This window comes from Echinops telfairi, unplaced genomic scaffold, assembly GCF_000313985.2.
Source record: "Echinops telfairi isolate 266 unplaced genomic scaffold, ASM31398v2 ScPeMD7_7424;HRSCAF=8462, whole genome shotgun sequence".
Lineage (NCBI taxonomy): Eukaryota > Metazoa > Chordata > Mammalia > Afrosoricida > Tenrecidae > Echinops > Echinops telfairi.
The window spans coordinates 85,322,834-85,338,289 of NW_022111324.1; the positions used below are offsets into that span (position 1 = coordinate 85,322,834).

The 15,456-nt window shown below is 39.9% G+C and overlaps 1 protein-coding gene across 1 annotated transcript in view; it reads left to right on the forward strand.

Annotated features, from left to right (window-relative positions):
* The window catches only part of EXOC2 (exocyst complex component 2), a 235,661-nt gene that overhangs the window by 129,223 nt on the left and 90,982 nt on the right, over positions 1–15,456 (forward strand). The window contains exons 18-20 of the mRNA XM_004712158.2: positions 9,520–9,600; positions 10,053–10,112; positions 10,568–10,629. Coding sequence (XP_004712215.1) covers positions 9,520–9,600; positions 10,053–10,112; positions 10,568–10,629 — 203 coding nt within the window. The remainder of the gene's footprint in view (positions 1–9,519; positions 9,601–10,052; positions 10,113–10,567; positions 10,630–15,456) is intronic.

The following is a 15,456-nucleotide window of genomic DNA, read 5'->3' on the forward strand; positions in this document are numbered from 1 at the left end:
ACTATGTCCTGAACTTGGAAGTAGAACAGAAGCACTAGACCAATTAAGTGGGATGTCCTTGAAACCAACACCCTTTAGTTGTAAACCAAGAAACCAAATCCCTTCAAGTGTTGGTTGTACTTACGCAGCCGCAGCCATGATGTTTTGCTATAGTTGTTGTAAACTTATCACGCAACTTATTTCAACTCTACTTTTTACGTTTCAATTTATTAACCGAAAGTAAATTAATGCACTATGCAACTCTACCTTTCACGTGTATAATTTCTCCATTATCGTAAGCAGGAATTCATCCCTCCATAAGCAATAACTCTTATGTCCCTTGGTCCCAACCCTGGTAACCACTAATAAACTTTGGTTTATTAAGAAAAATTAATACCAAGCTAATCCCAAGGTAGTGAACATTAAAGATGTCCCTAATGTCCAACTTTTCTTAGATGTTATACTGCTCCATTTTTCTTCCACTCCTCCCCTTAGCATATTCCCTCATGTTCCTGGGCTCTGCAATTTGGTGCAACATCTCACAGAAACTCAAAATCATTAAGGAAAATGTCTCACCTGGTGGTGGGTGCTGTGAATGCCCAAATCCAAAGACCAGGCAGAGGTGAGCCAAATGCAGGTTCTAGAGCCAGAAGCTGAAGATGTCCCAAAGTCAAAGTAGGTCTTCTTGCTTCTCCTAGTGCTTACTCAGGACATAGAGGGGGGATTGTGGGAAGTGTGGTTTTTATCTTTGAGTCAACCATCCATAAAACCAAACACCAAACTCACTGCTGTCAAGTGGATTCGACACAGCAACCCTATGATAGAACAGGCCAGAACTGCCTCTGTGGGTTTTCGAACTGTAACTGTTACAGACGTAGAACACTATATCTTTCTCCCACAGCTGATCATAGCCCCAAGGAAAATTAAGTCACACCATCTAGTAGGGTGAAACTCCTTAGATATGTCCTACCTTAATCCAGTCACAGAGACCTCCCTCCAAAATAGGATTATAACCATAAACAAAGGGACGAGTTTATTATGCACCATAATAGGGATTCTGGCAATATGGGTTATGGCTAGAAGGGCCGTAGTAAGTAATGACTGCAGCTCAGTCTGTATGTTGCTTGTTCTTGTCTTTTTATCTAAGTGGGGTCCTACAATACTTGACCTTTTGTGATTGACTTATTTTACTCAAAATTATTTATAATTTCCTCAAGCTTAATCCACATTGTAGCATGTACCAAGACTTAATTTTCTTCTGCTGGTTAAGCAATAGTCCATTGTATGTATATTCCACATTTTGTTTATCTATTCAGTTGTCAGTGAGCCTGGTCGCACTGTTGAATAAGTGTTAGACTGCTACCTATAAGGTTAGTGATTCAAAGTCAGCAACTACTGCATGGGGGAAAGGTGACGTTATTTGCTCCCATAAAGGTCTACAGTTTTGGGGACCCAATCTAGGGTCACTGTGAGTTGGAAGAGATGTGGTATTACAGGGTCCTTATGAGTTGGAATAGAACAGGTATTTTGATTATCGGCTATTTTGAGTAGTGTGAATATTGGTGTTCAAATCTCTTGAGTCTCTGCTTTCAAGTCTGGGTATGTATCTAGGAGTAGAATGGCTGGTAAATGGTAGGAGAAATGCTGCTACCCTGTTTTCTGTAACTGCTGTTCCTTTTTGTCTCTCTACCAAGGATGGGTAGGTGTTCCCATTTCCTGGAATAGGGACATTTTTGACCATTTGAAATTTTTTCCTTCTATGCCTTTCAAGTTTAAGGCTCTGTCTTAAATTAAAATAACTGTATACTTCAGATTATATAATAATGTGGTTTAGAAAAGCAATGCTTACTTAAGACTTTTTGCAAATTAAATTACACTTAAAATGCACTAGGGAAGTTTATATTTTTAATCTATTGTAATTCCACTTTAAAGGATTTATTTGTTAATATGAATGCTCTAACTTACTGGGTTTACTTATTTGTCCCACTTCTTTGTATTCAGGAATTTATGTTCTATAATTCTCTCTCACATTAAACATTTAGAGAAAGATGTGGGACAGACCCGACCTAGGGTGGGCCACCTGAAATGTGCTTGCTGCTACATGCACACAGCACATAGGCAGGCCTTTTTAAAACTAGTTAAACTAAAAACTGTGTGATTTTTAAGATGCCTGGGATTGTTTTGGTTTAAGAGTTAAAGATTATCTCAAGGCTATTGTTTGAAGGGTTCACCTAGCCTCCATGGTTCTGAAAAGGTCATTCCCAAGAGAATTTGAAATTCTGTCCCACATTCCCCTTTTTGATCCTTAGTCTTCCATAAAAGCATTGATTAGATTGTTCAGGAATGGTACTCAGACTATATACAATTCTTTCCGGTCCCATGGCAAAGAGACAGTTGTTCACAGAGGCAATTAGCCACACATTGCATATCGTCCTCTTATTTTGGATTCTCCTCTTTATTTGTTGTGTCAGGTGATTAGAGATCAGTGGTTGTGATTCCAATTCATAGTGACCATACAAAACTACCCTAATGGTTTCCGAGACTGTAAATCCTTATGGAAGCTGACTGCTACATCTTTCTCCTTTGGAGCAGTGAATGGACTCAAACTGCTGACTTTTTTTTAATTAGCAACTGAGCTCTTTAACCACTGTGCCACTAAGGCTCCTTCCTGCTCCTTCCTACTCCCTACCATTGAGTGGATTCCATTTCATAATGACCTTTTAAAGGGTGTCTGAGGCTGTCAGTCTTTTTTTAAAATCCCCTTCCAGAATAAACAGTTTTATTTGAACTGAAAGCTGGAGAATCAGAGTAGAATCTAAGATATCACACTGAGTTCAGGAATAGAGATGAGGCTCCAACATGACAGAGTTCATCAGCCAATGCACTTCACTGCCGAGTAGCCATGCAGTTAATGCTAAAAGACCTGCTGGAAAATGTACTTGCCACTAACCCATTACAGTATGCCATTCTTATAAAAAATACAGTATGTATTTATATAATTAAATTTCCAAGCCACTTTAGCAACCACTATTACAAACGAGCATTTGGTTTTTTTTTTAAATCACACTTTACCGATAGTAAACTTGACTTTGGCATTTAGCTCACCATCTTCAAAAGACAATTTCTGTAAGAAAACTTAGCTAAGAAATCTACCCAGGAAGCAAGAAGTCCTTTGCAATCCATGGTCATCCGTTTCCTACTTTGCCTCTAGCCAGAAGGGTTGAGCAACAGGGTGAGGTGTAGTGAGAGGCACGTCCTGGGAAAGCAGACCTCGTGCGCGACTTGGGCGAAGGGCCCAGACCCTCTATTCAGTCAGCGTCACTGCTGGAGGGGGAGGAAGAGAAGCAGAGATGCTTTCTATGTTTGTGAGTGTTTGGGTATCTTTTTATGAGCTTTCTTCATTTTCTTTTGCGTCTTCTCGTCCTTTACCATCCCTGATCCTACCATGCCAGGAACCAAGGGATTCATCAGAGGCATACCAGGGCAGGGGATAGGTATGGAAAAGTATAGAAGCCCAGATGGGTAGGGTCCTGGGGGGATGGCATCCTGAATATCTGGTGTGGTACAAGTTGAGGGGGTCTACCTGAGGGGAAACCTGGATTCCCCTGGGGAGGTGGGAAAGGGGCTTAGAGAGGAAAGGCAGGATCGACAGGTGGATTGACAGGGTTGGAGCCTCCAGGGTGTATGATGGTGGTATTGATTTGACCACAGCTGCCCAGCCTTGGCATTCCACATGCTCAGGTGTTTCTTTGTCATTACCGCCTGGGCTCTGTAAATCTTTGCGGGTGCAGGTAGCCTTATCCTGAGGGGTTTTAACACCATTCTTGTGATTAGCAGTCCAATGCATACTCAACAGAGCCAGTTGTACCCCCACCAGGCTGTTTCAGGACTGTAGCTACAGAGACTGTAAAATCAAAGAGTGTACGTCCTTTACTGTGTTCTTTTCCAGTATTACTTTAGCTATTGGAGTCTCTTGCCATCTCACATCAAGTTGAAGATGCATTTTTCTATTTCTTTAAAGAAAACTCCTGGAATTTTTATCAGGATTGCATTGAATCAATAGATTGCTTTTTGTGGTATTGACATTTTAACAATATTAAGTCTAATCCAGGGACATGACATCTTTCTATTTATTTAAGCCTCCTTTTATCACTCTCATCAGTGTTTTGAAGGATTTTTTTTCTCTCACTGCTTATCATAGATAAGTTTTCATCAAATGCTTTGAAATGTTTACTGCAGAAACTTTATAGTTAATTTTGAAGACTTAACTTTAGTAGTAAGAAATTGCAACCACAAGGGACTAATTTCACGTTAGAAATCCATCACACAAGCTGCATAACTGTGCTCAGGAAAGAAAGCAGTGGATTTCAGTTTACCGGGTAAATCAGTGACAACTCAAGGGGAGTCGCACATCTGAAGTCAGCCAGCCGGTCTTCTAGTTAGATGTTAGTAAAGGAACATGTTAACAGTGGATGCGCAATGATGCTGAGATGGTTTTGGTGTTTGGTTTTGCTTTAGCTTTTCAGCCAGAACCCATGTTAAAAGGTGAATCAACTCTTAAGATCACAAGTTTGTTTTCCAACTTTGAGTGTTTTAGCCAAATTAACATCTGCAAAGTGCTTAGCATTTAAACAACATACCTTTTAAAATTTTGAAATGAAAAAAAAAAACATACCTAAAATTTAGATTTTCTTAGTGCTAATCCCATTTGTTTGCAGTGGGGTTTCTTTGCTCTTTCCCCTTTGTGTGATGGAGAAATGATCTCTGTCAGGTGAAATGAAGACATGAAAACTAAATTAGACCACACTGTGACTGCTCTTCCAGCATTATCTGTAACTTGGACTTAATTTACTGTGCCCTGAAACAGTTTATTTTGAGGCATCCTGTTTTCTTCTCGTCTTCAAAACCTTTTTCCATGTGGATAATTCTGAGAACACTCTTCTTTCAGAGAACTGGCATGATTTGTGATAACTTCTTGTAGCCAGCTATTGGGTGATTCACCTCTCGTCACACGGCTCTATGCTCCTTCCTACTGTGGAGAGAAAAACAGCAAGTGTTTACACTTTCATCTACTCAATTTAATTGAAACTTCTAATTGATCTCTCTGGTGTTCTATATCTATTACACAAGTTTGATTACAGCAATCTAATAAACATTGAGTTCAAAATTTGATAATCTAAATAGCCACACACATCAACATCTGAATGCCCGCAGCTGAACGCTGCTGCATTCAATAGTCATCATTATTTTTATTATCTTAAAGTTTCATACCTTCAGAAACAGGTGTATGTGTGTGTGTTTATAAAGCCAACATTTTGACTCTTGTGCACTTGGTTTTAGCCCATAAACCTGAATTTGTTTTATTTTAGTTCTTGTTCTACTTTGGGGAGCTGTGGTGGCATGGTGGGTTACACATTGCGCTGCTAACCACAAGGTCATCAGTTTGAAACCATCTGTTGCTCCCTGGGAAAAAGATAAGGCTTCCTACTCTCATAAGGAGTTATGGCCTCCTGAAACTCAGAGGGGCAGTTCTCTTCCATCCATAGAGTCTGAGTCATCATTGAATTGAGGGCACTGGGTTTGTTCTACTTTCTTTATGTAGTCTTTATGACGCCCCCTGGTGGATCGAAAATGCGGTAGCAAAATGGCTGTGAGCTGTGACTCTGTTTTCAAGAATTTTGAGTTCCTGAAAGAAAAATAAGATGGTCTGTTTTTCATTGTTATACAGTTCTCTTCAATCTTTCATGAATCCCTTTAGAAATTGCTTTGCATTTTTTGCATGGAATTGAGGGGATAACTTGCTCTGCATTTTTTGGGGGGGGCGGGCATGGAACTGACCTTGGAGTCATGGAAGACAGTACCCTTGGAATAAAATCCAAACTCCACACTTCATCCAGTGACACCCTGGTGCTCACCCACAGTGGCTGTATGAAGTGGGTCTCCGATTTCCCTTAACCACAGCAGATCCTCTTCTGCCTCAGGCCCTGCCTGTAGGCAGTCCTCCCCTCACAAACCTGCCCTGCCCCCCTTTTCTTTCCACAGCTGGTTTCTCAGGAGTTCCTGCTCTCAGCTTACGTGTCACCCACCTTGATCCCAAGGAAGTCCTCCCGGCTGTCTTCTTTAAAGGATACCCCCTCCGCTGCCATCTACTACCAGTTCCCACTTGTTTGCCTCGTGCTGCTTTCTCTAGCTTGCCACTGTTTTATCTAGATACTTTTCAGGACTTTTATGTGTTTATATATTTTTTAACATTTAGATGTACTTGCTTCTATGGTAGCTTATATTTCATGAAGAGGAGCTATGGCAGCGTTGTGGGTTATAGGCCGCAAACCACAAGGTCAGCAGTTTAAAACCACCAGGTGCTCTGTGGGAGAAAGATGAGGCTTTCTACTCCCATAAAGAGGTGCAGTCTTAAGAGTCAACTAAGTCCACATGGTAAAAGCACACCAGCTCGTGTGATCCAAAGATGACAATAGTGAAGTTCAAATATGACAAAGGGGAAAGTACCAGCCTAAATTGCAAACACCCAATTCTTAGAAGGCTGTGGAGGACAGCGGGCTCCCCAAACCCATCTGCACAGTATCTAGTCAGATTCAGCCACTGGGAGGCCCCCACTAGTCATAGGCAAGGGTCTCACACAGCTTTACTATCCGTCAGGGATCATTGTAATCATGATTATACTGGATTGAACTTGATACTCGGTCTGTTGGCCTCTCTCTTGATCCAACTTGAAATTCTTCTAGGTGTATTTCTTGCTAGTTCCATGACAAAAATGTCTTCCCTGTCCTTTAAGTATTCACAGTAGTCTTTAATTTCTTATTCACTATTTGTATTTTTATCTTTGTATTATTATTTTATCCTTACCCCCCTCCAAAAAATAGTCTCAATTTCTAATAATTACTGAATTTTGTGGTGGTGGGTCTAGGCAAGGTGTCCCTCCCTCCATATATATTTACATTAGTGAGTTTGAAGTCCCTTTGTTGTGACCCTGGCATTAGATTTTTAAAATATTTATCCCTTTAAGTTCTCACTAGAAGTTCCTATGTAGTGTCCTTTGGTCCTTGGATTGCTGTGTGCATGGAGTTGATTTTGATTTTACCACTTTGGGAATCCAGGCAGAATGGAACCAATTACTTCCTGTGTGACTTATTGTCTTGGGGTTAGCCTTCTCCCCAGATCCCACTGCGAGCAGGAACGATCCTGGAGTGACATTCCTGAGCTCTCCTGAGATTGAAATCTGGGGCGGAAGATTCTGAGTACTTGGCCCAGAAGGAGGCCTCTCCTGAAGACAAAATTGATCGGCATTCTTGACTCCCCACTGATGCTTCTTTCTCTGTGTGCGGTCCCAGTTCCTTCTAGAACTTTGGTTGTCACTTTCTCCTTTATGGGGTTCTTTAGAATAAAGCTGTTAGGGGGTGATTTCTAGCCATGCTTTTCATTTACATCCCTCACCAGTGCATTTGGGTAATGGGGTAATTGTGAACAGAGAGAGAATAAATGAATGGGTCCCACATTGCAATTGCAATTGAAAGTGCAGCTCAAACCCGCCTGTTTTCTTCGCCTCCGGCTGCTCACAGTAAAACAAAGGGAGTAAACTAAATAAAGTATGTTATCAAAGTTAACAAAAGTCGCAGTTCTACTTTGCCGTATAGGGTCACTAAGAGTCCGCATAGACTCAATGGCAGTGAGTTCTGTTTGCGAGTGTATGCTTCATGAGACCTCTGTCTAATTCCCTCCAGTACCGCCTTACCTAGAACAGTGCCTTGGACCAAGCCAAACCTCAGACACAGTAGAAGCTATGCATTAGGATACATTCAAGGTGTTCTTGAAATGCTCTTTGTTGAACACGTTTCCAAGTTTCATGCTCTGTCTTAATGCATATAGAAAAGAGTAAGTAAGTAAAGAAAGCACTTTCTCCAGATCATTATTATTAACATTGAGATGTAGAAGGGATTGAAATCTCGGTTCGCCCATGGCTTGGTCAGCCTCGCTTTTCTGCAAGGGGAAAGCCAAGTCAGTGAAAGGGAAATAATCTCAGGATTGGCGTGGGTCGCCACTCAGCTGTCCCGCAACCAAGGCTATACCACGTGCCTTCCGCTCAAAGAAATTACTTTGAAAATACAAACTCACTGTAGATGTATCGTATGTGTTATATACCTATCAGAGAAGTAAAATTTTTAAGAAAAATTAGTGATACCTGACTTCTGATCTTATTAAAATAGGTGTACTTGGAACCTTAAGAGTCACCCATTTCTAAGGACTAAGTGCAAAACACATGTGAAGACCAGATCTTGATGCCACCAAGCTATCAAGGACAAATATTGTATGACCTCACCTATTGAAATAGACAGGAACAATTAATGATATAAAGAGCAGAGTTTATTAGTGGTGACCGGGGCAGGAGGGGGGAGGATAGGTTGGAGTTACTGCTCTTGGAGTACTGAGTTTCCACATTTAACTTGTGGTTAGAGTGAGTTGCACAGCTGATTAGTGCAATTGCTATCAAGAAATTGTATACTTGTAAAACATTGAATTGGCCAGAGCTGTTCTGTTGACAGATATATTTACAGCAATAACAAAAGCCAGAAAAGTATTTCTGGAGACTGCTTATGTAAAATTAAACACTTCAAGGGATTTGATTTCTTGGCCTGAAGGTTAGGGTAATGGTGTTTTAGGACATCACAGAAAATTGGCGTGATAATGTGTTTAGTGTTTATATTCTACCTCCTACTTTGTTGTGTAGGTTTTAGAGTCACAGAAGCTTCTTATAAGTGGCCCTTAAGGTACTGTCGGACTTTATCTCTCTTCGTACCAGAGGCAGGTAAAGAGTCAAGAATAGGAGAATTAATATAACATGAGACAAATTGCCTTCGCGAACAGCTGCCTCCTTTGTCAGGAGACCAGAAAAGCTGGACGGGGCCTGGCTAATATTACTGAACATTTTAATCAAAGATTGTGTGGGAAAATGCTGATCAAAAAGGGAAATGCCGAACAGAATTTCAAACTCTCTTGGAAATAAGGCTTTCTGGAATCATGGAGGCTTGAAGAACCCTTGGAACGATTGCTATGCGATCATCTGTAAACTTTAAATTTCCCCTGAAAGGTCCTCAAACCCAAACAATAATTTAGCTTCAGTTGTAAAGAATTCTTTTTAAAGAACTCCATGGGACAAAGCAACTGCAGCATCCTGGAGGATTACGTAGAAAAAAGGGGTGAGAGGGTGTTGGCGGGTTGGCAGTGAGTTTATGTTAATGGACGGAAAACCTTTCAGAAAGGGTGGGCGAGGATGGTTGCACAAGTTGAAGGATGCAACCGGTGTAGTTCAGTTGTACATGGAGAACGTGTCCAATCGAAATATATTGTGCTACGGACCGTCTCAGCAACAAAAGAAAATAAGTGCATTTCTAAATAAATCAGGACTAGGACATTATTTCATCACTTATTTGTGCCCCAGTCCAGACATCTGGACATTTAGAATTTGACCATCCTTGATTCTATTTGCTGTGTGTCAACATGTGCTTATGTTGGTTCTTCCTGCAGCCCTATCAGTTTGAGCAATGCATCGTGCACTCCCTGCAAGCACTGAACGGAGTCCTGGAGTGCAAGCCAGGAGAAGCCAGCGTGAGTGTTCTCTCCAGGCAATCCCTGGTGCACAACTGCTCAAGACACTCTTGAAAGCGGTCATGTCAGCGCAAGAGGTTTTCTTGATGTTTGCTTCCTTGGTTGAGTTGAGCTACACAGGCTTCTTGGTTGTAGTTCCAAGATCGGCTGGTGAAAATTAAAATTTAAGGGGGCTACGGAGAGTACTTTTGCCTTGTTTAACACACACACATATATATATATATATATGTATGGAGAGAGAGAGAGAACTGGCTATTGCTAATCATCTTAAAATAGCTACAGGTAGAACACTGCCTTCAGGCCAATTCTGAATTCTTGTTTCCTTTCAGAGTAAGATTTTCCTCAGTGAGCACATGGTTCATAGTGTTTAACTTTTTTATATCTAGCATCAGAACCAAAAATTGTCCTATTTTTAGCCAAGTCTAAACATTTTAATACATTTTTTTCTACAGGTCTTTCAGCAACCTAAAATACAGGAGGAAGTTTGCCAACTAAGCATCCATATCATGCAGGTAAAATTAACCAGTAAGCAGGATATAATGCAAACATTTACGCCACCCCATCTTACTGAAGAGGGGAGGGAGGAGGAATGAGAGAGAGAGAGAGAGAGAGAGAGACAGCTTTTAAGAGTTCTTGGAAAAGTGGATTTTGAAGATAATGGAATTTTTGCACCAACGTTTTCAAGTCCCCTCATGTTTATGAGGAGCCCTAGTGGCATAGTGGTTAAACATTGGGCTACCATCAGACTATCTGGTACACAGTTCGAAATCACATGGTGCTCCATGGGAGAAAGACGGGGCTTTCTATGCCCATGAAGAGTTACCGTCTCCAAGACACACAAGGCCGTTCTACCCTGTGCTCTGGGGCCACCTTGAATCAGGATGCACTCAATGGCAGTGAGTGTTTACATTTTTCTCATGTATCTAAATGCCTCATGTATAACATTTTAAAATTTATTTTTATGTAGATTTTTATACACTGTCTGGAACAATTGAGCACCAAGCCTGATGCAGATATAGATACCACACAGTAAGTAAAAATGAAATCAATGTTACTGATCTTGTTTTTGTTGTTTTTTGGTTTTTTTAAAAATCATTTTATTGGGTGCTCATACAACTCTTATCACAATGCATACATCCATCCATTGTGTCCAGCACATTTGTACATATGTTGCCATCATCATTCTCAAAACATTTGCTTTCTACATGAGCTCTTGGTATCAGCTCCTCATTTTTCCCCTCCTTCTCTGCTTCCCCCTCCCCCCATGAACCCTTGATAATTTATAAATTCTTATTATCTTGTCATATCTTACACCATCCAACGTCTCCCCTCACTCACTTCTCTGCTGTCCATCCCCCAGGGAGGAGGTTATATGTAGATCCTTGTAATCTGTTCCCCCTTTCTCCCTCACCTTCCCTCCACCACCCTCCCGGTATCACTACTCTCACCACTGGTCCTGAGGGGTTCATCTGTCCTGGACTCCCTGTGTTTCCAGTTTAAGAGGATTGTAAATGTAGATGTTAGGCGCCATCACAATGATTCCAACTCATAGTAATCCTGTGTACCACGGCACCGTGCCATCCTCACAGTTGCTGTTATGCTTCGCCACTGTTGTAACCACTGTGTCCTTCCACCTTGTTGAGGGTCTGCCTCGGTTTCTCTGACCCTCCTCTGTATGAGCATCATGTCCTTCTCTAGAGCATTATGTGTGTGGCTGCTCACTGCAAGGTCAGCAATTCAAACCCTCTATGTGCTCCAAGGAAGAAAGATGAGGCTTTCTGTTCCCACACCAATTTACAGCCGTGGAAACCGAAGGGGACACTTCCACTCTGTCATGTAAAGGTCAACTATGAGTTGGAATAAATACAGATGCAAGTTATATATGTCTTAAATACTCTTAAGTTGGGAAGATAGGTTCAGATATTAAAGGCATACTTTTATTTATTTTGCCAGTATTTTCATAATTTCTTTATTTTCTAAATTCATCTTATCCTTTATATGTTGAAAAAAACTGAACACATGATTAACTCAGTGATTCAAAAAGAACAGGTTAAATAAATAATACACTAGATACATGAAATGTTTGGGTCTTAGTTGATTACTTTTATAATTATGATATTAGAGGATTATACCAATATTCTTTTTAAAGAGTAGTAGTGTTATTATTGTTTTCAATGTCTGCCAGCTTTAGTTATTTTTTATAGTTTTATTGATATAATTTACATATCATATTATTCCATGGGTTAAATATAGTATAAAGAGATAGGCTGTCATCATCACAGTCAGTTTTAGAGCATTTTCTTCATTTGTGCCCCCATTATTGTTAGCTCCCCATTAGCCGAACCTTTCATGCCATAACCCTAAGGAACTATCAATCTATTTACTGTCTCTATCAGTTTTCCTATCCCAGACTTCATATAAAGTCAAAGGGAAAAAACAATGATGACTGTAAAATGGAACATAGCAAAACCTCAATCAAAGTGAAAGCAGACGATAATAGAAACTAGAACGAATTAAAAATGGGTCAAAAGGGAAACAAATTATTATGAGATGTTAAATTTTAACCTGTGTCTGCAGTCATCCACTTTTCAATGCACCCTGTCTGAAGGCAAGGCTGCTCACGTCCCTAACCAATGGTGTAGGACATTTCTTAATTTCAATTTTCCATTGTGATTTGGGTGAAAATTTGAAGTGCAGATTGATTTTCCATCCAGCGAGTCCTGGGCATTCTCTTTGGTGCCATCGATGGGGGTTATGTTGTCAGGCGCCCTCAAGTCAGTTCTTTCCAGCCTTCCTGGTCTTTCACATGCAGAGGTGAAAGACCGTGGCTTAGGTCAGGCCCACCTTCGTCGTCAAAGTGACCTCCTTGCTATTTGACCCTCTAACTAGTTCTGGTGCAGCAGGTTTTATCAGTGCACTATGTCATTTGATTTCTTGACTGCTGCTCCAACGAGCATTGACTGTGGATCCAAGTAAAATGAAATCTGTCAACACCTTTCGTCTTTTCTCCAGTGATCATGATGTTTTCTATTGATCCGGTTATAAGGATTTGGCCTTGTATACATTGAGTTGTAATCCATAATAAAGGCTATCATCTTTGATGTTCATCCTTAAGTGCTCTTGGCTTAATTGCAGTCTCCACTGTGTGACAGTACCCTTTCCACTTCCTTTCTGTTTTCCGTTTCCCTTCATTTTCTTCCCTATCCCTTCCTGCCTTTAAATCTTATCCCTAAGCAAATGCTGCCCTTCTGATCTCATATGGTTGACGGTTATAAGTACGGATCTCCCTGGTGTTATTGTTCCCCCTCATAGCCCTGTCTATTGCTTGGCTGAAAGATAAGTCAAGGTGGGGTGTGTTCAGTTCCAGTTTTGAAGGGTATTAGAGGGCCTTCGTCTTTGGAGGTCAACCATTCTCTATCAGTTCAATAAGCCTGTTCTTTCTTTTCTTTTTTTAATAGCTTTTGTTTTGTGCACTTTTTCCTCCCACTTTACCCAGGACCTCCTGTTGTTATCCCTTTCAAAGCCGTCAGCAGTCGTTAATGAGTCCCATCTATTTCTTCTAGTCTCAGAGTCCCGGAGGCCTGGAGATCACACGATCCATTCGTTTTCTGGACTAATTGGTTGATCCATTCATTTTCTGGACTAATTGGTTCCATGCACTTTGATTTTCTTTATTCTTCTTTGCTCCAAATAGGAAGAGACCAACAGTTACCCCTTCTATGGCCACTCACATGCCTTTAGATGCTGCTACTCTCCAAAGTTGGATGTAGAACATTGTCTTTGTGGACTGTTATGCCAGTGGACCTCAGTGTCCCCTGAGACTATGATCCTGAGCCCTCATGCCTACTTACTCACTCCCTCGGGGTGTTAGTTAAGGATAAGAACTATCCTTCACGTATCCCCCTATATGCTCTACTATATTCATGGATATATTTGTATCACCTAGAAATGTGTATACTGAACACCCTCTGTCAAACTGTTATATATTTATGGGATTTTAGTCCCCTTTGACTTTCTACCATCTGTTTAGCTTCATTATCTGTCTATGTATCCACTCATAGATTATTTTTATTACTATTTTTGCAAGATTGTGTATGTCATAGTATTTATCATTGTGGCTTTTAATTCTTTTTGTGATATTCAGTTTCCATTTAAAACATTTTTATTTTACTTTAATAAATAATTTTATTAGGGGCCCTTATAACAATCCATGCATCAATTGTATCAAGCACATTTGTACATATGTTGCCATCATTTCCAAAACATTTTCTTTCCACTTTCCATATATTTAGTATGACTATATCTTAAATTAACAAGGAGATTTATTTCCACTTTCAACTTGTGAGTTATCTATCAGCTTTATTACTTAACTCAAACTGCATGAGACTTACTCTAGAAATGAAATTCTTTAATCCCCCTGGAGAGTTTCATAGGCAAAAAACTAGAATAATTTAAGTTGTGTGATGCTTTTTATCTCCTTAGTGACTTTTTTGTTAGATATGATTAAAGTAGTATTACTAGACCTAAAATTCATAAGCCATGTTAATTTGTAGCTTGTGGTGCATACTTTAAGTTCTTAATTGTTTGATGTAGAAAAGTTAGAAGGAAATTCTGTGATTTTATGTGGTGCTTCCTTTAATTCTTGTGCTCTCCCAGTGTCTTGATTGCTTTATGCTTATCCTCCCTGATGTATATTGCCTTTTATGTCACTCAAGTAGATACTTGTCATACAGGTAGCTGCAAGGTGTGCAGTTCAAAGCCACCAGCCGCTCCACAGAAGACAGGCAAGGTCATCTACTCCTGTAAAGAGTTGCCCTTTCAGAAGCCCACAGAGCTGTCCTATCGGGCACTGTGAGCCAGGATTGACTTGATGTCAGTGAGGGATCCTTTGGTGATTTGCCCTCCATCATGTCTTATCACAAATCCATGTGATAATTTCTTTATAATGCCATCCTAAGGAGCTTTAAAATGTTCTTCTGTATGATACTCGGCATATGTAACTTTGATGTGCCTGAGCTTTATGCTGTCATGTAGACAATATTGAAACAAATGCTTCTTAAACTTTCAGTTGGCCATTTGAGAATGTTTTTCATGTTTGTCTAATTCTGGTGGTGATATTTTTTTGTGTTTTTTCTTCAGAGCAAGTAAAATTATTACCACTCTTACCAAAAGCCCAAACTCTCTGCCATCAAGTCAATTCTGACTCATAACAACCCAGTAGATCGGGTAGAGCTGCCCTTGTAGATTTCTGAGACTGTTTATGGGAGTGGAAAGCCTCCTATTTCTCCCAGTGACTGGTGCTTTCAAACTGCATACCTTGTGGTTAGGTTAGCATCCCCATGCATAACCACTATACCACCAGGTCATGCTCTCATTACCTCTCAAAGGAACCTAATATTTAAATTTCCCAATTTTTCTTTGATTTGGCCTTCTGATTATCTCCTTAATCCACCAAGAATTTGTATTGTAGTTCCTTGCCATAATTAAATATAAGTGGGTTTTTTTTAGTACTTTAAAAATAATTTGTTTTATACATAATTGGATTCTAATATGTCATAAAATGTATTTCTAAACCTTAGCTTTGTCTCATTCACTTAAAAATATTTAAATCAATTAGTTCTACCTTAATTATTAGTTTCTTTTTAATGTTTACCCTATTTTCCAAAATATCATTTGATATTTTCATCTCTTTAGTCTTACATATGAATTTTAAAATCCATTGGTAAGGTTTAAAGGAAACAAATACTGCTGAGATGTTTAGTATATTTAGTATGACTATATCTTAAATTAACAAGGAGATTTATTTCCACTTTCAACTTGTGAGTTATCTATCAGCTTTATTACTTAACTCAAACT